Source organism: Ursus maritimus, unplaced genomic scaffold, assembly GCF_017311325.1.
Source record: "Ursus maritimus isolate PB19 unplaced genomic scaffold, ASM1731132v1 scaffold_19, whole genome shotgun sequence".
Lineage (NCBI taxonomy): Eukaryota > Metazoa > Chordata > Mammalia > Carnivora > Ursidae > Ursus > Ursus maritimus.
In genome coordinates this window covers 14526017-14547747 of record NW_024424341.1, presented here as the reverse complement: position 1 = coordinate 14547747, position 21731 = coordinate 14526017, and the positions used below count along the sequence as shown (strand labels likewise).

Sequence of the window (21731 nt, the reverse complement as noted above, 5' to 3'; positions counted from 1 at the left end):
AAAAAAAAAAAAAAAAGGATTCACCGCAGTCGCCTTGCAGGTACAGGATCCGGCGAGGAGAGGCGCCCGACCGCCTCTCCCGCCCGCGGGCAGAGGAAGCCCCACCGCCGCAGGGCGCACGCTAGAGCGCCGCGCGGTAATTGCTTGGGGCCCGCCAGCCCGGCCCTGTCGCCGGCAGGAAGCACCGAGGCACCTCGGAGAAAAGCTCCGCCGGGCGGGCCAAGTGCCCCCACTACGCTTCTCTACACGCGTGAGGCGACTCTGGTGAACCCTTCTGTGGTACAAAGGGGAAACTGAGGCCCGGTGACGGGCAGAGCCTCGCTGCTCCGCGGCCGCCCGGCGGCAGAGCCGGCACTAGAAGGAGGCAGGTAACAAAAGTGAACACTCGGTCAGCGCTCCCCACGTGCGGAGCCCAGGACAGGCGGTGCCCACTTCTGCTGCAGGGCGCCTAGTGCGTCGTTGGCGCTCGGGAAACCGGAGGTGGGAAAGCCGAACCCCGCGGGGCCCCCAGACCCTGCCTTCCGTCCCCCCACCCTCGGCCCCCAGCGGGGGTGGGGCCTCTGTCCGAGTCCCGCTCGCTCTCCAGCAGAGCCCTCCGCCCCGGCCCGCGCCCCTCGCCCCCGAGTCAGGCCGGTGCTCCCACCCCAGCAACTCGGCGGGCCCGGGTCACACTGGGGCCGCCGCTGGCCGGGGCCCACCGCCCCCGCCCCGCCGTCTCCTCTCCCTCCCCTCCCCCCGGGAGGGAGGAGGAGACTCGGCGGCCCTCCCTCGGCCCTCCAGGCGGCGGCCGCAGCAAGCCCCGTGCCCGCTCCGCCCAGCCGCGGCGGGTCGGACGTCCGGAGCCCGCGGGTCCCCGGCCGAGGTGAGCGGGGGCGGCAGTGCAGGGGGCGGCAAGCCACTGCGTCCCGGGAACTCCATCCAGACGGCGAACCTTCCGCGGGAGGGAAAGGGTTAAGTTGGGGGCGTGCTGGAGGAGAGGGGCGCAGCGTCCGCAGCAACCCCCAAACTCCGAGCAGAACTTCTAGCCCCCTTCCCGGGCTCCCCCCACCTCCCGGGGCCCGGGACCTCGGGTGTGGAGGGGCTGCCGGTGTTGGGGGGGAGGGCAGGGCCGCCTTCGGAATGCTGCGGGCCCGGACCGGACGGGAGGGGGGCGGCGGGCGGGGGCGGAATTTGGAACCCTCCCGGGGGACCCAACGTGGTCACCATGGCGAGTGCGGGTGACGGGCGCACGAGCCAATCGGAGCACGGCGCCGCCGCCCCAGCCCGCGGTGGCCGCCAATGAGGGCCGCGCGGCGGGGGTGGGCGGGACCGCGCCGCGCGGGCCCGAGAGCCCCTCTGCCCTCCGCCAGCCGCTAGAGGGAGCGGGGCGTCTTTGCCGGACCTGGGCGTCTGGGGAGGGGGCGAGGAAATGAGGGCCGACGCGACTTCTGGCGTGGGAGGGCAGAAAGCGAATTTCTGGAAGGAGCTGGGTCAGTTAGAGCGATGGCTCAGTGCGAGGAGAATGGAGTGGGCCTCAGTTGCCTCACCGTTCTGATGGTGCCAATGGATGATAGCTGGCAAGTCCGTTCTCCGCCCGGGGCTCCTGCTTCTGTATCTTAAGCGTGGGTTGTACAGACCTGTATGGGGGTTGGGTTGGTTCGGGTTGCTTCAGGTTGGCACAGGGTCTGCCCACTTGTTGGACAGAGCTTTTAGGAATCTTGGTAGTGCCCCTCCCCATGGTACAGGCAAGGAAGCAGGCCCAGACAGGGCAGAAAGTTGCAGATAATCACACAGCCCATCAGTGGCAGAGCAGGGACGGGTGGGATGACCCTTCTACCAGAGAGAATAGTTCAAGTGCCTTCAAGGCACTCACTCTCTCCCATACCAGCCATGCCTGGCCACTTGGCCTGATGCCCGAGGACCCCGTCTTGTAAATGTTCCCAGGGGCATCATGCCCTTAAGGTGGACATAAACTAGGAAGGGGGGCATCCAATCCCAGCACTCCAGCCCTACCCCTCAGGTCACCCCTACTTTGCTGCTGGTCCTCTGTGTGGATGTGGGAAGCAGCTGCTCCACTGGGCTTACGTTGGCCCATTATGAAGAACGGAGTTCTGAATGTGATCTAGGACATCTTTGTGGCTCCTCAGTCTGAGATGGGGATACCTGGGACAGGCCAGAGGTGCCTACCCCGGCAGGGAGTCAAGTCTAGCCTGGAGGCCCTGCTTCCCTCCTTCCTTCCTCTCAGTCCTCTCCTGGTGATCCAGTGGCTGAAGCCCAGGCAGCAGGTCCGAGGGACAGGTGCCCACAGTTTGTGGGCTGACCAGCCTTGGACCCTGCATTTATCCAATCAGGCTGTCCTCTGCGGTTTCCTGCTGGGCTCTGCTCCCTGCCCACAGCCAGGCCTGTGGCCATAGGCAGCTCCAGAGCGCCACCTGAAAGGTTCTGGAAGGACAGAGGGGGTTCTGAGTTTGAGGGAAGAGTTGGGCCACCGGGCAACCCCCAAACCCCTCAGCTGGCCCCCATCCAGCCTTCAGCATTGCTCACTTCTCTCACTAGATATTGAGAGTCATCTAAACATGCTAAGGACAAAACATATAGCGCTTAGGCTACCTCAGGTAAGAGGACTGATCCCTGACCTGGCCATGAGATGACCTCTGACTTTGACCTTAGCCACAGACAGTTTCAGACACCTGCCTGCTTCGGAGCCTGGCCACAAAATAACTGCTTATCCTTAGGATACCTCAATCTTCCTTCTTCACTGGGGGACCCCTAACTGTCCATCTTCTATCCATCAGCCTAGAAAGCATTTATGCAGCATCTGCTGTATGCTGGGCCCTGTGCTAACAACCAGAGAGACCGAGATTTCCTCGTGACTACTGCTGAAGAACAGGGAGGTGCCAGTGCTTTGGGAACACTGGCTCACTCTGTGTGAAGTCAGAGAAGGCTTCCCAGAAGAGGGTCTTGAAGGATGTGTAGGAGTTTGCTGATGGAGAAAGAAGGAGGGAGAGACCTTCTAAACAGTTCCACAAGCAGTGGGAAACAGTGGTCACTTTCTGTGGACAAAGTGGATGAGGGTCTAGCCTGCGGCAAGTATGGGATCAGAACATTCTAGTTTCTGTCCTAGAGTGGGCCAGCAGCTGCCTGGCACAACGAGGATGGCTGTGGGACTGGGGTTCAAGAGCTCTGAGTCCCATTGTGGGGGACTGCCCAAATAAGGGTAGGCAAGGTCATGCTTTAGCCTTCTGCTAGCTTTAAGCAAAGTCTGTATCCAAGGCCTGTCCTAGAAGCTGTGGGTGACACAAGTGTCCCACCTGGGTCAGGGAAGCGTGTGTAGCAAGAGGAGAGGGCATCTGGCCAGATCTGGCCGCCGTGACAGTTTGTAGGGCTGTGCTCCCGTGGAGCAGATCAAGGCATTTCCTGGAGGTGGTGGGGGTTTCAGAGTCCGGAGTGGAGAGGGGGTGGGCATTCCGAGTTGGGGGAACAGCCTGAGCAGAAACCCTGAGGATTAAAGCTGGGGGAACAGCCTGCGCAGAAACCCTGAGGATTAAAGCAGGAATAGACCCGTCTGGCTGGTGGGAGGCAGGAGAGGGGAGGATGGGGTGGGGAAGGCTCTCTGGGGCCTATGGTTGCTGATCCTTCCCCGACCTGCTTAGGGGGGTGGTAACACTCTAGGGGAATCAGGAGGCCACCCCACACACAAAAAACACACACCCTATGAGAAGAAGGCACTGAGCCTGGTGGGGAGAGGACGGGCAGGGAAGCCAGAGCCTGTCTCTGTAACTGTGAGCTGAGCTTCTGTGTTGCAGGACTCTCAGTGAATGTGTCCGTTACTAGGGCTATGTGTGAGTGTGTGTCCCCCAGACTGTGTTATGTGAGCGGGGTGGGAGCGGGGGTGAGGGGCCGCGTTGCTAGGCAGGGTCTGGCTGCCCTGAGTCTACACGGGGTGCAGGGTTCCTGGTGTGCTGGGGAGTGGGCTTCCAGAGAAAACCAACTTTGGGACCTCCATACCTTCCCCCACGTGTGCACACACAGCCTCCAGGGGACATTGGGCTTACCAGAGGAAAGGCAGGAGGGCTGTCCAGAGCTCCTCTTTCCCCCTTGCTCCCCTCCCTCCTTCCCCAGCCCCCAGGAGGGACTGGGCCAGGCCGCTGAGAAGGGCAACAGGAGCTGAGTCTGGAGCCCACCCCTGCCTTTAGCGTGGGCGCCTGGAAGCCATTAGGGGCCTGGGTGGCGCCTGCCCTGCCCCTGCACAACAGGCTGGAGATTCCTGGAAGGAGCCCGCCCCCACCCCGCTGAGCCCCATGCCAGGCCCAGCGGCTCCCAGAGGCAGAGAGGATATGGCAGTGGCCCCCTCCCTGCCACCCTCTCTGTTTAGGGGAGGCCGGGAGGGCCCAGCAGACAGAGCCTGGAGGATCTTCCCACCACTCCCCAGAACCAGCACAGCTGTGGCGGGTGCGGGGCTGGCACTGGGATTTCCTGCCTCCTCCCCTCCCCCTCAGGCGCTCATTGTTTTTCTTTTCCAAGAGCGTCTCCTCATGGAGCTGGGCCAGGAAAATGGGGAGAGGAGGAGTGGGAGTGCCCGTTTGCGTGTGTGTCCGTGTTTGTCTCAGGGCTGAGTGTCTGCATGTCTCTGTGTATCCGTCTGTGTGCCGGGCCGCGTGTGTCTTGGGCTGCGTCTGTGACTGTCCGCCTCCCGGTGAGCACCTCTGCGCATCCGTACCGCTGTGTGCGTGTGGTCCGTCCCGGTGGACGTGTGCCTGCCCGTGTCTTCGTATCTGAGCTTACGTGTGTGGGATTGCCTGTGTGTCTGCAGATGTGCGCGGGTGTGCAAAGATGTCTGTGAATGCAGATGGCGTCTGGGCCAGCCACCTCATCGCACAGGTGGGGAGACTGAGTCAGAAGGCATGCAGCCTGCCAGGGAGTCAGTGTTATACGGGAAACTGGAACCTACCTCTCTGGGGCCGTGTCTGGGTGTGTGACTTTGTCTCTGAGTGTGTCATTAGTGTTGAGACATACATGTTTGTACGTATGAAACTCTGGATGGTGACAAGGCATCACCAAATACTCAAGTGTCCCCAGCTTGGACTATTAAAATGCAAATTCCCAGCCCCATGCCTACTGACCGTGAGTCGCGGGGGGGGGGGTTACCCAGGAACTGCATTTTAAACAAGTGTCCACGTGACTCTGAAGGCCCCTTGATCAAGCGCACTGGTCTCCCTCACCCCCACCCCACCCTCATTCTACAGGTGGAGAAACTGAGGCCCAGAAAAGGGGCAATGACTTCCATGAGGTTGCTGACTGAGCTGAGCCTAGGACTGATACCTGGTGGAGGCAAACAGACTAGAGAGATACAGTAGGATCGCTGGACAGCACTGAGACGCTAATGGTCCCGATGCCTGTCCACATGGTGGGAAAACCTGCCATGCCTGCTTGGACAGGGGACGACAGGATAGGCAGTGGAGGCGCCCTGGGTTGGCGTTGCCCGGAGAGAGGACAGGAGAGGGGCTGGGGCGCCGAAGGCATTGGCCAGGGCAAGGTTAGGGCCTTGGAACCGGAGCTGGGCAGGGAGAGAGGGGCTGGGGTGGGCCTCGGGGACAGTGAACAGGTGGTGAGATCGGGGGCTGTAGCTCCTTTTGGGATTGAAGAAGTTTTGGAGTTGGACTCCTAGAGAGCATGAGCTTGGACTTGACGCTAGAGAGCCGTCACTGCTATCGCTGACAACGAAGGGTGTGGCTGCTGGCATGATCAGGTTGGCATTTTTAAAAACTCCCTCCGGCTGCTGCTGTTCAGAATGGATTTGAAGGAGGCACAGCTTCCCGGGGGACAGGGCAGGGAGGTAGTGGCTGCGGTGGCCCAGGTGGGAGGCGATGGCGGTGGCCTTGACAGGTGAGTGGCAGTGTAGGAGGAGGGCAGATAGCTCCTTGTGATGTGTGGCAGACAGATGGACAGGACTTGGAGGTGGCAGGGAGGGGGGTGCGGGGAGAAAGCAGATTCCAGAATGTCCTCCACAGCATGAAGGAGTAAGGAAGTGCTCTTCTCCCAGTGGGGGCATCCAGAAGGAGGAGCTGCTTGTGGAGGGAATGGAAGTGAGTTCCAGTTTGACCAGGCTGAGTCTGAGTTATCTGAGGAACACGCTGATGGAGGTGTGGTGGGGGGTGGGGGGTTCTGGAGCTCAGCCTGGGCTGGAGAGAGGGAGAGCCCTTCCAGCCTCTTAGGGGCAGAGAGGAGGGGGCCATGGGCCTTGGGGCAAGACCTGGAGTCCCTGCCCATCTGATGGCTTCCCTTTTCGATGTGAACTCTGCCATTAGACCACCTGCTGAGAGTGAGGGGTTAGAGGTGGGAGGAGGGTGGGGAGGGGACAGAGCTGGTTGGCCGGGCAGTGTTGGGAGCAGCCAGTGTTGAGGCACTTGGCTGTGGTGCTGGTGAGAGCCCCACCAGCGGTGCACTACAGAGGAAGAGCTGGCCGTTGGGGCAGAGGGGCCTGGGGGGAGGATCTGTGGGACAGGCCCAGCTGAATGGGGAGGGGAGAGCATGACGTCCCAAGGGGCTGCTGGTGAGGGTCAGTGCAAGACCACCATGGAGAGGGTGACAGGTTGGGGACAGAGAGGAGAAGGACATGGGTCTCACTTCTTTTAAAGTGATGTGGCCCAGAATAACAGAGCCCGGCAGTGGGACCTCTCACCAGGCTACACCCCCACCATCTGGACTCCGGCTTATTTCCATCCTCACACCAGAGCTTGTGTTGCTTTCACCACACCCTTCCCGGTGTTCGCAGTTGGGCTCCTAGATACTGTACCTGGAGTCAAATCTGGGCTTGAACCTTTCCGAGCCTCCCTTTTCCTCTGGGGTAAATGGGAGCCATTTCCCTTGAGTCTACTGAGAGGAATAAATGAGATCGTTCACATCAGACTGTGGCGCCTGGCCTTAGTCGGACGTCCACAAGTGTCACTGCCATTGGCATCATATGCTGGGACGGAAACAGTGGCCAAGAGCCAGCCCCAGTCCTCAGCAAACTCACAGCCTGGGGTGAGGATGGGGCACAGGCGGGGGCACAGATGAATGGTAGGCGAGGTTGGTTACACTAGTGATGGAGACAGAGGCAGGACAGGCCACCTGGCCTGATGTGGTCCTGGAGGACTTCTAGGAGGAGGTGATAACTCAGATAAATGTTAAGGCTGAGAAGAGTTAGCCCAGTGCGGGAAGAGGCAGGGAGGGGAGTCCTGGCAGCAATGCCAGCGTGCAAGCATGTTGCACTTGGGGTGGAGATGGGGAGTAGTACAAGTCATTCACTGGGTGACATGGGACTTGAAGGTCAGGGATGCCAGATCAAGGCTTCAGATCCGCTGCCTTGGGTGCAGGGTGAAGGGACTGCAGGGGGGTGTCTGGAGGCCAGCGAGGAAGCGGTTACAGGCCCACGCTCACCACTACAGCCTCACTGGGGCTTTCCTGGGGCAGACGGTTTCTCTCCTCCCGCTTTTGCCCATTACGTTTCCTTTGCCCGTTTTGCCCTTCCTATGCCTGAGCTTATGGGTATGGACAGATGGGGGCCACGGCCTACTAACGCTTGTGTTCTCCCACAGGTCCAAGGAGGAGGAGGCATCCCCCACCCAGAGGCCCGGAGAGCGGTGGGGAGCGGTGGCCGTCATGCACAGGGGGATCGCGTCCTCCGGGCATCCCCGGTGCCGCCCCTGAGTCCTGCCCCGAGTTGGAACCCAGGGCCCGCCCGCACGGCCGCACCATGAGCCACGGGCCCAGCCCCCGACTGGCCGAGTCCCCGCAGCTGTCCAAGGGCAGCCTGCTGACCATCTTGGGCAGCCCGTCGCCGGAGCGCATGGGGCCGGCCGACTCGCTGCCGCCCACGCCGCCCAGCGGTACGCCTTCGCCGGGGCCGCCGCCCGCGCTGCCGCTGCCACTGCCGCCGCCGCCCGCGCTGCTGGCCGACGGGGACTGGGAGAGCCGCGAGGAGCTGCGGCTGCGGGAGCTGGAGGAGGCGCGGGCGCGGGCCGCGCAGATGGAGAAGACCATGCGCTGGTGGTCGGACTGCACGGCCAACTGGCGCGAGAAGTGGAGCAAGGTGCGCGCCGAGCGCAACCGCGCGCGCGAGGAGGTGCGCCAGCTGCGCCAGCGCCTGGACGCGCTCACCAAGGAGCTGGCCGGCGCGCGGCGCGAACGCCAGGAGGCGCAGGGCGAGTGCGAGGCGCGGGGCCGCGAGCTGGCGCGGCTGCGGGGGGCCCGGGGGGCCGCCGACAGGACGTCCGACGGGCCTGAGCCGGAGCCCGAGAGGGAGCAGGAGCCGGTGCGCGACGTCGGGTCCGAAGTGCCCCAGGGCAGCCAGGTGCGCACGGCGCGGGTGGGGCTGTGGGGCTGGCGAGGAGGCGGGCTCCTGGGCAGGGCCCTTGGCGCTGGGGTCCAGAAGGGGGTGCGGCCGGACTGAGAAAGGGGGATAGGTCCCCTGGGAGGCTTCACTCAACTGCATCGGCCTCTGCTCCTCGGGTCCTCAGGACAGCATTCTTCCTGAGATCCCTAGGGTGGAGAGGCCTGCGATATGGTGGCCCTAACACTCCCACACCTGAGCAGTCAACAGAACCTTAAAATCGTCCCTTTGGGGCAGGAGCGGGATCGAAGCTCGCGCCTGGTAGGCATCTGTTAGCCGCAGAGCTGAATCTGTTCATTCGTTCAACTTGAATTGGGGGAGGGGGGTGTAGGGAGTAAACGCGTATAATCCCATCGGTCAAAGCTGAGAGGTAGGGGGTTGTCAGGGCACTAGGAGCACAGAGAAGGTCCCTGAAGCAGGCTTTGAGAGGGGGCCTCACAGAAGGTTTCCTGGAAGAAGTCCTGTTTCAGCCGAGACTAGGAGGATGTGGACGAATTCGCTGTGAAGTGTGCAGGCAGGCAGTGTAGGCATGCAGAAGCCCAGAGGCCGGGAATGACAGCCCCCATCATTCTGGGGGCACCTGCAGAGAGCACGAAGCTTGGCATGCGCAGGGTCTGTGTAATGCTCACAATCCCAAGAGGCGTTTGCTTTGTAGATGAGCGCGCTGAGGCACAGGGAGATGAAGTACCCGTGTCTCCCAGCTGGTGACTGGAGTACTGGGTAGTTGAACCCAGGTGAACTGCGGAGACCATGGTAACAGCATGGCTGGAGCATGAATGGTGGGTGCGGAGGGCAGCTCCCCCTGACCAGCAGGCCTTCTAGGAGCAGAGTCCCAGCTTAGGTTCCTCCCAGCTCCATCCCCAGACGGTCCAGCTCCTCCAGCTAAGATTCTTGGCCGCCCTTTCCCCTCCCTTGCCCAGCGCCTGCCACCCCTGTAGGCTGGGGTGGGCCTGCTGCCTCCTGGTGGCCGAAGCCCCCGCTTCCCCGGGCATGCCTGGTGTTGGAGGTGGCCTTCCTTCATTGCTCCTCTCTGCAGCAGACATAGCCCCTGTCAGCCAGCCTCCTGGTGCTCCTCCTGTCCTGTCCTTGCTGTGGCTGTCAGTCACACTCCAGGAGGTAGCAGGTACAGTGGCAGGAGCCTTGGGGTTGCAGTACGAGTTTTTTTCCTCCAGCCCAGCCACTTCTGTGTTCTGTGACTCAGAACCAGTCCCTTCCCTCCCTGTTTCCCCATTTGTGAAATAGGACTTTGGACCAGGTAGTTCCCAGGGCCACTGTCCCCATCCAGAGAGGGAAACTGAGGGCCAGACAGGGAAGGAGCTGGCTTAGACTCATCTAGAAAGGTCGCAGGGGAAGCCAGGCTGGCACAGAGGCCATAGACGTCTCAGGTCTGTGGTCAGAGACAGGCCTTTGGTGCAGCAGGGGCAGGCTGGAGGGGCAAGAGGAATGGAAGCTCGGGGGCTTGGCGCTGAGTTCATAGTCCCTCGCTGCTTCCTGTCTCGGAGCTGGTTCTGCTCACAGGGGCCGCCTTCCTGTGTCACTTAGAGTTTACTCCTGAAGAATGGGATCTTAGAGCCGAAATTCCTTTTGGGGGAATCTAGTTCTTATCCATTGTAGAAGTCCCTGCTTCTACATCCATTCATATCAGTGTCCCACCATATGCTTGCATACTTCCAATGACAGGGAGCTCACCACGTGTCTGGGGAAATCTTCTAGGGTACAGAGAACTTTGGTGGCTGACTCTGTGTGCAGTTCCATGAGGTGAAGGGGAGAGGCCCAGAAGAGGGGGTGTCTCTCCCTCCCAGGGATGGAGAGGCAGGCTCCAGAAGAGAAAATTGGGGCCCAGAAGGCTGTGTGACTTACCCAAGGTTACCCACCAAGCCAATCTGAGACACAGGGCCTGGGAAAGGCCATGAGGTCAGCCAGGAGGCTGAGGGCTCAGCAGCCACTGGGCCATCCTCCACCTTGATCCCCACAGGAGCTGGAGCTAGTGGAGAGCCTGCTGAAGAGCAGGCCAGAGGAGCCTGAGGGCTGCTGGGAGGCTCGCAGCGTGGGGGCCGGAGGCCCACGGGGCAGCTCGGGCCGCCAGGAGCGCAGCCGGCTGCCCTGGGAGGACACGGCCGCCGTCGAGGAGGAAGCATCCAAGTTGACTGCCCTGCGGCTGCGGCTCGACGAGTGCTCAAGGAGCGAGAGTGAGTCCTGGCAGGGAAGTGGGGCCCCGGGGGGCGGGCCGGGCCACACCGGGGCACCCTCAGAATTGCACAGCGAAAGTCGGAGTCCTGGAACGGGAGACTCGCTGAAGGTGCCTGGCGCTGTTTAGGCTTGAGTCTTGGAACTTTAGAGCCGCATGTTCTAACTGGAGCACCCAATGCAAGTTTTGTTTTATTAATTCAGGTAACACGTAGCGTGCATTTGCTCTGGGTCAGACCTGTGCTCAGCAGTGAGGATATAGCCATAAATGAACCCAAACCCTCCCCACCCCCCGCCTCATGGAGCTTATGTCCTAGAGGGGAGAGCACGTCATGGGCAAAGGGAAAAGCAGGGAAGGAGAGTCAGGGAGGTCGATGGATGGCAGGTGGGAATTCGGGTTTGGACTAGTTGAATTCGAGATGACGGGGAGGCAGCTGGGTACATGAATGAGTCCAGAGCTCACGAGGCAGATCTGGGCTGGAGGTAAAAACTCAAGAGTCAGCCGTGAATAGGTGATTTCAAAAGCTGTGAGCGGGGTGAGGGAGGTCAGAGGATGGAGGCCTGGAGCCATCCGACTTTAGAGATCAGAGTAAGAGCCCGGTGGCAGAGGAGACAGGAAAAGGGAGTCCGGAAAGGGTCAGGGAACCCAGGAGCACCTGTTTCACACAGGAGGGAGTGAGCAGCTTGGTCAAGGAGGAGGACGACTAAGGGCTGACCAGCGGATTTAGAACATGGAGATTGCCGGAAACCTTGATCAGGGCACAGGCCTGATTATAATGAACATTTGTAGCACTCCCTCTCTGTCCAGAAATTAAATGCATAGATATCATGAGGGCAGAGATCAGGGGCTGCTTCTATAAATCAAGGAACACCAGAGATGGGCCACAAACGCCCAGAAGTGGGAGGACTGGTTCCCTTCGTGGGCTTCAGACAGGGCCAACCCTGCTGATACCTTGATCTCGGACTTCCAGCCTCCAGAACTGTGAGACCATAAAGTTCCATTTAAGCAAGACGGACAAAAAAGCGAAGTGTTTCACTAACTGAAATATAAAGCAGAAATGAGGGGAATTTGGGGCGCCTGGGTGGCACAGTGGTTAAGCGTCTGCCTTCGGCTCAGGGCGTGATCCCGGCGTTATGGGATCGAGCCCCACATCAGGCTCCTCTGCTATGAGCCTGCTTCTTCCTCTCCGACTCCCCCCTGCTTGTGTTCCCTCTCTCACTGGCTGTCTCTATCTCTGTCAAATAAATAAATAAAATCTTTAAAAAAAAAAAAAGGAAGAAATGAGGGGAATTTATAATACAGTATACATATTATGACGTGGACGTGCTCAGGCCCGGCCCCACTAGGGGAAATAACTAAGTGCAGTCAATCCTTGAACAATGTGGGGGTCAGGGGCACTGACACGCCCCCCTCGTGCAGTGGAAGATCTGAATCCCCAAATTCGATCCCTTCGAAACTTAACTAATACCCTATTGTTGACCAGAGCCTGACCGATAACAGAAACAGTGGATTAACGTGTAGTTTGTGCGTTCTATGTATTACGTGCTGTATTCTCACAATGACGAAGAGAGAAGAAAGAAAACATTAAGAAAAAGAGAGGAAAATACAGTACTGCTCCGTATTTATCACAGTGACCCGCGTGTGAGTGGACCCACGCGGTTGAAACCCGTGGGGTTCAAGGGGCAGAGGTAGTCAGAAGCGGTGCCTTCACAAAGAAGGGTAGTGACGTTAACCCTCCCAGCAAATGCTTTAGGCGGCCCGGCCTCCGAGTCAGGCTTTGTGTGGATTGGCTCAGGTAAGTCACCTCCCAGGACAGCCTCAAAAACAGCAGATGCAGGTCTGTGGGGTCCGCCACTCAGATAGACCAGCGCGGTCGAGGTGGTGACAAGATTTCCTGAGAGGAACAGCCTCTGGTAGGGCTCTGAACCAAGCAAAGTGCAAGGTTCCCTCAGTTTGTACAGCGAGTCTGTTCCCGGGAAGCGCCCTGCGAGTACAAAAGGTGCTTTCTGTTTATTTGTAAATCAGAGGGAGGGTGTAGGCTCCGATGGTTTGCACACCCGGGGCTGTCCGACAGAACACGCACATGTTGCAGGGGACGCGGGATCATTCCTGGGGGGGCGGGATGGCCCTGGGCCTTCAGTGCAGGACGTAGGCACCCCTTGTCCCTGCCCTCGGAGCGACCGGTCATGCAGGGCTACCGGAAATGCCTCTTAGAGGGTGTCAGTCTCCTCTGAGAAGCCCGTGTTAGAGGCGTGAGATGTCAGGCTCCCCCAGGGGGAGGCCGGGGAGGGGAGGTCATGAGGCAAGGATGCTGAAGAGTGAGGATAAGTACAGCTCTTCATTGAGCACCTACTGTGTGCCAGGGCCAGGCCCCGTGCTCGTTTCCCACAGCATCTCATTCGCGCGCAGAGTGCGAAGTGAGGATTGTGGGAGACCCCCCACCCGGTGATGATGACAAGAGGTGACCCCTCCATCTGAGACCCGCTGGACAGTGTTTTCCAACGTTTCTGACCCCAGAACCATGTGTTCGAACCAAGCCTTATAGGCGATGACCGTACATAAAACAGGAACAGAGGTCAGATTTGGCAGTTAAGCCAGAGGCGCTCAGCCAGGCATGGCCGATGCCCTGGAGTCCTGGTCACCTCCCCACGTCGTGAGCTGGGCACCCTCAGTTGTGCAGGGGTGTGGGGTACAGCTCCAAAAGGAATGCAAAACCAGGGTGCCTGCCACAGTATGGGGTGCCAGGGCCTTGAATGCCGAGGCAAGGCCTTCGGACACCGGCTCCAGGTGCAGGCCATACGGGTCAGCAGAGGGCCTCGGTGGGCTCACCCCCATGTCTTCCTCTCCTCCTCCTCTCTCCAGGGATAAACTGGCCCTGAGCAGGAGCATTGAGAAGCTGGAGGGGGAGCTGAGCCAGTGGAAGATCAAGTATGAGGAGCTGAACAAGACCAAGCAGGAGATGCTCAAGCAGGTGAGTCTTGGAGACGGCGGGCTCCCCAGAGGAAGCGGCGTGGCGCTGTTGAATTTCGGGGAGAAAGGAGGGAGTTCAGGCATTCCTCGCCAGACGCTGGCCACACGCCATCTGCTGTTCTGAGCGTGGGAGCGGCCAGTGTCCCTGTCTTCAAGAGCTCACCTTGTGGGGGCTCTGGGGTGGGGCACGGGTACCAACAGTAACCAGGCAGATAAATTTGTAAGCTATGAAGCAGTCAGGCAGAATAAGAGAGATGGGGTGGTGGGTCAACAGTGGCATCTCTAAAAAAATAAATAAAATAATAAAGTAGTAAGTAAATAAATAAAAGTTAGAAAAAAATGAATGGCCTCTCTCGGAAGGTGACATTTGAGGCAAGACCTAAAGAAGCCATCCTTGAGAGGATAGGGGGGCAGACTTCCTGGCAGAAGGCGCAGCACATGCAAAGGTCCTGAGGCCAGAGTAAGCCTAGTGTGTGCAGGAAGCAGAGGAGGGAAGTGAGAGACAAGGTTCCAAGGGAGCCAGACCTCCCTGGGCATCGAAGACCACCCTGAAGGGGAGGAGCCTGGATGTAGCATTCATCGGGTCCAGTGTGTGCTCCATCTCACCGATGCTTCAGGGCCATCAAGGAAGCTGGACCCTGACGTCCGCATTTGATAAATGTCAAAACTGAGGCTCCACCTGGCGGAGAGGGGATTCCACCGCTGCAGTTTGGGGACTCAGGGCAGGCTGAGGTCCTGCTGGGTGGCCGTGACTGCCTCCTGTGCGGGCCCCTGTGGCCACCAGGGGGCGCGGCCACCCAGAGAAAGTCTGCTGCACCAGCTGCTTTTCAAGAAGGTGCAAAGACTGCCCCCCCCCCCCCCCAACCCGGACCTCAGAGCTTGAAACTGCCCTGGAAGCCACCAAGACTGTCTCTTGGTAGAAACTCTCAGGAAATATCCTAAAAACCCCCCTCTCCTGAAGCAGCATCTCTGGGGGATGGATCCAGGAATCTGCCTTTTTAATCTTTCCAAATTATGAAGTGGAATCCTTTGCAGCAAAGGGAATAAAACATGAATGTTCAGTTTAACAGAGAGTTATAAAGATTCTCTTTTGTAACTGGCTTCTTTCCCTCAGTGTTATGGATTTGAGCTCACCCATGTCATTGCACTGAGAGTTTGTTGGTTTTCCTGTCGTACGACAGGGCATCTGCACTATACCGCCATCAGCCCAGGCGACCCCGATGTGGCCAAGCCCGCAGCCACACGCAGACCCTGTTCAGATCCACTGGGTGCATTCAGTCCACAGGGCTACCCAGTGCCACGGCCATATGGGGATGCAAAGGTGGACAGACAGACAAGCTCTCTGTCTTCCCGAGCTCACATTCTAGTGAGGATGGAGAGTAAAGGAGGCACCCTTGTAGTCAGGGAGGAGGAGAGAGGCCTCCCCGAGGAGGCGGCGTTTAGGCCAAGGCTTGAGAATGCAAAAAGTCCTGTAAAATAACTTGGAAAGAGTGCACCAGGTAGAGAGAACCATATGTGCAAAGGCCCAGCGGTGGACAGGAACTTGGTGTGTTTGAGGATTCAAGCCTGGAGCATAGTGGACTAAGGGGAAAGAGGAGAGATGGGCAAGGGTCCAACCATATTTGTGAGACCATGGAAAGGAGTCGGGCCTTATCCTAAGGAACTCAGGGTTGAGGGTATGAGTGGATTTATCTTTTTAAAGAGCTCGTTCTGGGCTACTGTCGTGGGAGGTGGGGTAACAGGAGCCACAAGTGGACACTGGGAGGCTAGATGGTCATGAGGTAGGAGATGTGAAATGCCGGGAGCAGCACCAGCGGTCGGATCAGGCTCTCTTCTGGATTGGGCTCCACGTCAGGCTCTGCTGAGCCCTCCTGCCCCAGCGCCCACCCCGTTGCCGGTTCCGGGATATACCCGGGTGGTTCTCACGGAACCAGGCCGCGCTGTGTCCTGCAGCTCAGCATCCTGAAGGAGGCCCACCAGGACGAGCTGGGTCGCATGTCCGAAGACCTGGAGGATGAGCTAGGCGCGCGGTCCAGCATGGACAGGAAGATGGCCGAGCTGAGGGGTGAGGTGAGGCCGCCTGTGGGACCTGGGAGGGCTTGGATCTGGGTGGGGGGCAGGGGCCAGGCCTCCAGTAGCCAACCAGCTCCGAGGAGGGCAAGAACCAGGTCTGCACGCTGAGGCGGGGACAGCCACACCGGGGAGGTGCTGTGGTCTGCAGGGGGCGACGGGCCTCTCTCCCACCCAGAGACCAGAAGCGCCCTCTCGTCCTGCACACCGTGAAATCAGCCCAGGTTAATTATAGCTGCTGCAGCTGGATCTGCTTCCTGGAGCCAAAAATGGCTCTCGAGGGGGAGATGGGGGGGGAGCACACAGCTCAGGCCCTTCTGTCCCCTCTCCCCCGGGAGCCCTGACCCTGCCCTGCTTTGTTGCAGATGGAGCGGCTGCAGGCGGAGAACGCGGCCGAGTGGGGTCGCCGTGAGCGGCTGGAGACTGAGAAGCTGGGCCTGGAACGGGAGAACAAGAAGCTGCGGGCACAGGTCGGGGACCTGGAGGAGGCGCTGGCCCGGCGGCGGAGACAGACAGCCAGCGCCCTGGACTGTGACCTGCGGGCCAGCCAGGCTGCGCTTTTCGAGAAGAACAAGGTGGGTTAGCAGGTGGTACGGCCAGGGCAGAGTGCCTACTGTGTGTCCAGCTCCAGCCCACAGGGGGCAGGGGACCCCTGAAGTACCAACGAGGGACAGAGAGGTGGCCCCGGAAGCCGCTCCTCCCGGGCATCCCCTTGGGCCCGTGCCCGCGCAGCGCTTTCTGTTCGTTTTATCGCTCAGCCTCTGAGCAGGGCGCGACAGGCGCGCTCTGACCCCGAGTGCCCTCCCGCAGGAGCTGGCCGACCTGAAGCATGTGCACGGCAAGCTGAAGAAGCAGTTCCAGGAGAAGGTGGCCGAGCTGGCGCACGCCAACCGGCGGGTCGAGCAGCACGAGGCAGAGGTGAAGAAGCTGCGGCTGCGGGTGGAGGAGCTCAAGAAGGAGCTGGCCCAGGCCGAGGACGAGGTGAGCACCCGCTGGGACCCGCGGGCGGCCTCAGACCTTGGCGGCGGCAGGAGCAGGGCTGCAGGCCCTCCCATGTCACTCATGGGCGTCTGGGGGAGGGTGGATAGGTGTGCGGGCAGGATGGAGGAGTGGCTGACTAGACTAAAGGATGGTGAGTGGGTGAGCATGTAGGTGGGCCGGGTAGCACACGGATGTGCAAATGGAACAACAGGAAAGTAACTCCATGCGTGCGGGCACGGATGGATGAGAGAATAGAGGAACCGGTGGATGGGGAAGGGAGGGGGAGAGGCAGGGAGGGAGGATGGATGAGATGTAACCAGAGATGTCTGATAAGTGGCTAGATGGATGGATGGATGGGTGGGTGGGTGGGTGACTGGATAGGTGGGTGGATGGGTGGGTGGGTGGATGGATGACAGGTAAGTGTATAGATGTCCAGGAAGACAGAGGACTGTGGACAGTAGAAGGATAGCTAGGTAACTAGACTGGCTCAGCAGGTAGAAGGATGAATGGACAGAGAGAAGGGCAGAAGGATGGGCAGATGGGATGATAAGCGTGTCTGGGAGAGTGGAAGCGGATAGATGGGGTGAATGGGTGGCTGAGTGGAATCAGCAGTGGTGAGTGGGTAGGTAGGTATCTCCACGGGCAGATGTCATTCCACAGATGAACGGTCAGATGAACAGACCCATTGGGAGAGACGGCAGGAAGGCTGATGGCTGGCTCAGTAGCCTGGGGTGTCGGAAGGTGTGGAGATTTGGAAGGCAGGGGCAGCAGGGACGGTGAGGAGCAAAGGCACGCTTCGTTGGAGGAGGTGGGCCTTGGTCTGGGCCTCAAAGGACGGACAGGGAGCGCTCTTGGGAAAGGCAGAGAAATGGCAGGAGGGGCTGGGCCTGGGGAGATGGCCGGCCAGGCTGACCCAAGGGGACCTTCACGCTCCTGGCCCTGCTCCCCCGGCAGCTGGACGAGGCCCACAACCAGGCCCGGAAGCTGCAGCGGTCGCTGGACGAGCAGACGGAGCAGAGCGAGAACCTGCAAGTGCAGCTGGAGCATCTGCAGTCCAGGTGGGCGTGCCAGTGGGCGTGCCGGTGGGCGTGCCGGTGGGCGTGCCGCCTGCGGGGAGGACCCCGGCCGGTCACGGAAGCAGGGCAGGGAGAGACTTCCTCCCGGGCAAGCTTGGAGCCCCCATCCTGGAGCCCCCATCTCGGCTAGAGGGGAAGGCAGCGAAGGAAGAGATCCGGGACCCCTGGGGCCAGAATCCTGTCCCCTCCAGGCAGGAAGGGCCAGGGCCAGGAAACCAGGGAAGGGGAGTGCAGGAAGTGAGACCAGCTGGGAGCCCTGGAATCATCTCCTGCCTGCCACTGGCTGGCAGGTGGGTGGGTGGGTGGTGAGAGGGAAGGAGGAGGGGCCAAAGAGGGTAGGTCCAAGGTGGGGCAGCGGGCAGGGCCACAGGGTCTGGGGAGTCATGGACAGGAAGAACAAGCAGCCCCCAGGGTCCCTGGGCTGCAGTGCCCCCAGGCCGGCTGGGATCTGAGTGATGGGAAGGCAGGGAGGCTCGGAGGAGCCCCAGCCCTGATGGTAGGCCCAGCCCGTCAGCTGCAGCCTTCACGAGGGAGGACCGCAGGGTCTCTGGGGGACCCACCCAGCACACTCTTCCTCCCTCCCCTGACCACCCCATCCCAATACTCTGAGTTGCCCCTTCTCCCTGCACTCTCCGTAGGCCCGTAAGGTGACAGAGAGCCGAGTCCAAGGTCCTTCTTACTCCACCGCGCCCACCAACCAGGGCCCCCACCAGCACAGGAGCTCTGCTGACTTCCTGTGCCAGGCCCGCGCCAGGCCCTTACTCGCGTTCTCGGATGTCACAGATAGAGGGACGCGGGCCCTGCAGCCAGACTGCTTGGGTGGGTAGGAATGTGCACTTAGGGGCTGTGGAAATGGTCTCTGTGGTCTTGGGCCACTCGCTTGACCTCTCTGTGTCCATTTCCTCATCTGTAAAATGGGCATGATACAGTACTTACCTCGTGCTTGTGAGAAATCGGTGACCTTACCAAAGTACCTGGCACAGTCTGACGTGCTGAGGACTGTGAGCTGCCGCCCTTGCTACTGCCCCGGGGCGCAGCTGGGGCTGTGGGGGGGGAAGGGACTTATACTTGGGTCCCATGTTGTGCCACCAAGAATCACGCTCCTATGAGAGAAGGGAAGTGGAAGATATTTTTTTCTGGGAAGCTGGCAGAGAAGGAAACTAAGGCCTAAGAGGATGAGCGTCTCCACGGCCACACAGCCGGCGGGTGGTCGGGCCGGACCGCCCCCTTGCCGTCAGCACCCTGGCTTACGGAGCGTGTACGGTGTGCTGCGTTTCTAGGGCTGGGAGTGCAGGCCGTGGCGCCAGGCCTAACAGCTGTGTGACATGGCCGGCCTGGCGTCCGTTTCCCCATCTGCCCGGGGTGATGCCCATAACATGCTGCACGGGGGCCCAGGCGTGAGTCCAGCTCGGACTCCGTGTCTGACCGCGCTGCCCGCTCTGCCCCACCCCAAGCATGCAGCCCTCGGAGGCCGCCGGGCCCCGGGCTTTACCGCAGTGTTGGCCACGTCCTTCGGCCACACTCATTCCGAAATGGGCAGGCAGGCTGTATCCAGCCTCTTAAGAGCTTCCAGCGGGGAGGGCAGGGCTGCCCAGGACCGCTGCCTGGTTTTATTTTCCAACTTTTTGTGCTTTAATGTTCCGGGGACAGCTCACTAAATCACGGCCCAGTAATGGAGGCCCCCGCCTGGGCCCCTCCCTGCCGTGTTAATAATTCATGCTTTCCAGTAAGATGGAGCCAAGGCGGCCACTCTGCTGGGGGATGGGCATTTCCTCCACCAGCCCTCGTAAATTGGGGCTTCAGGAATTTCAGTGTGGGGAAGAACCACGGCGGAGCACTTTCTCGCTGTCATGGGGGGTATAGGGGACCTCAGACCGCCCACCCGCAAACTCTCTCCCTGGGGTCTTTGGAGCCTGGCATGGGTTCGAATCCTAGCAGGGTGACCTTAAGTGGCTGCTTCACCTCTCTGGCCCCAGCCCACTGCAGAGCCCAGCCTCACTCCCTGCTGTCTGGGGGACTAGGCAAATTACTTGACCGCCCTGTGCCTCAGTTTCCTTATCTGTCAAACGAGGGTGACAGTGGCATCTCCCTCATCTCAGCAGCCTCTGGGAGGATGCTGTGACATGAGGTCCTGGAGGGGAAAGGCCCCAGCTGGTGCCTGGCAGCACGGACGTGCTGGGGAAGGGCTGAGCTGTTCGCAGCAGCCGTGATAGACTGCCCCCAACCCTCCTGTCACCCGGCCCCACAGGCTCCGCCGGCAGCAGCAGAGCGCCCCCCTCTTCGGGAAGATCCGAAGTGCTCGCTTCGGCGCGGAAGAGGCTGGGGACGGAGCCAGCGACCTGGACGAGGACGAGGACCTGCAGATCCAGGTGGCCTAGAGCTCCCAGGGCTGGACATGACTGGCCTGTGGCCACAGGCCCCTGGTGCCCCGGCTGACCGGCCACTCGAACTGATGCAGCTGCCCGTGCCCCCTGCCATGGCGGACTTCCTCCTCTCCCAGGGTGGGCGCCGATGGTCCCACCCCAGCAACACCCCATGGAAAGGAAGCCATGGCCTCATGTATACGTCTTACATGTACATTTTATATATGTGCGTGGGGTCCTTGGACCCATTTGGTGTCATAAACACAGGACCACTCCAAGGCCTGGTCTCGGCGCCCCCGTCCACCCAGGACCTTCATGCAGGGTTGAGGGGGATGTCAGAGGGGGCTGTGGGGGCCTCGACCCAGGCTGCCACTCTGAACCTTGGGGGGGTCTGGTGGAGCTGTTTACAGTACAGTGTGATCAACCCAGTCTTTTGTAATAAATGGAGTTTGGGTTCTCGGGCAGAGTCTTAAGAGTGTGGCAGATGTGGGCAGGTGGTGTAGGGAAAGCATCAGCCCGCGTCTGGCACCCAGCCTGAGCTAGGAATGTCAGGTGACTTGCTGAATGAACAAATGTGGGGAAGAACGAATGGATGACCATGTGAGCTGCTCGGTGGTCTGGAATCCGGCTCCTGTGAGGGGAAGGAAAAGGTATGGTGTGTGTCTAATCCGGAGGAGAGGAGGCTGCGATTCTGCACCGGGTGGATTCAAATCTCTGCCACTGCCCCTTACCAGCTGTGCAGCCACGGGGAAGTGACTTGACCTCTCTGAGCCGCAGTTTCTCCATCTATAAATTGAGGCGTCTCCTACAGCTATCGTGAGAGTAAGATGAGTTCGTTTGCAACTCAGTAAAGGTTAGTTATTATTGAACTACTTGAAGGCATGCCCTGGAGAGGAGGGATTTGCCATATGGCTCTGCCACAAGGGATGAAGCTCAGGCGACCAGAGGTAGGTATAAACACAATAAATAATAAAGCCTTTTATCTTTCGCCCAGCCCTGCTCTAGGTAATGAAATTGCAGGTAATTTTAATTTTTTTTTTGATACTTAATTTCTGTAGCCTCTGCAACCAGCAGATTTATGTGAAATCTGGTGGAGACTGTTATTCAGAGCACAGGAGCTCATGTTTTCGCATTTGCAGGTCGAGGTGGCATTGAGACACCTGCCCTTCGGGAGACGCTCTAGATGAATTCTCGGCAGCGGGCCTGCCTTCCGCAGAGAGAGGCTCTGTCACACGGCTGTAGCCGGCGGGAGAGGCGTGCAAGGGGCAGCTGGGGTCCGTGCCTGCGTGGGGAGCTCACTCAGCGGCTTTCTCTCCTGCGGCGTCTGAGGGGCCCCTGAGGACACAGTGCTGGGCCGCAGACAGTGCCAGAGCCCCGCTGGTGCTACATCGGGGCCCTGAACGGTTCAGCTGTTGCCTAAACTAGGGATGACACTGAGTGGGGTTTGCTCTCATGGCAGAGAGGCTGCGGGTTCGCTCCTGGGCTCTGAGGAGAAAGGAAGGAGCGGGCCAGGCCCAGCCAGGGGAGCGACCCGCCAGGGGTCTTTCCCCACAAGCCAGGGCCCGCGGAGGGGGGGTGGGAACGCTGTGGGAAGAGGGCCATTTCCTGCCAGGGGTCTTTCTGTTTTCTCTCCCAAACAGGAAGTTGGCCCCAGAAGAGGCTGAAATGCTGCCCTTTGACCCCCCAAGAACCAGGCCCTCACTGACAACTGCCCTGTGAGCCGCCTCCCC

The 21731-nt window shown here is 60.1% G+C and overlaps 1 protein-coding gene across 1 annotated transcript; it reads left to right on the top strand.

Moving 5' to 3' along the window:
- Window positions 1-159: 159 nt before the first annotated feature.
- Window positions 160-20994, top strand: CCDC102A (coiled-coil domain containing 102A). Its single transcript, XM_040633358.1, has 9 exons — window positions 160-368; window positions 7560-8314; window positions 10329-10546; window positions 13404-13512; window positions 15465-15581; window positions 15947-16156; window positions 16392-16562; window positions 17517-17620; window positions 19887-20994. The coding sequence occupies exons 2-9, from the start codon at window positions 7718-7720 to the stop codon at window positions 20014-20016; spliced, it is 1656 nt and encodes a 551-aa protein (XP_040489292.1). The 5' UTR covers window positions 160-368; window positions 7560-7717; the 3' UTR covers window positions 20017-20994.
- The last annotated feature ends 737 nt before the right edge of the window (window positions 20995-21731 follow it).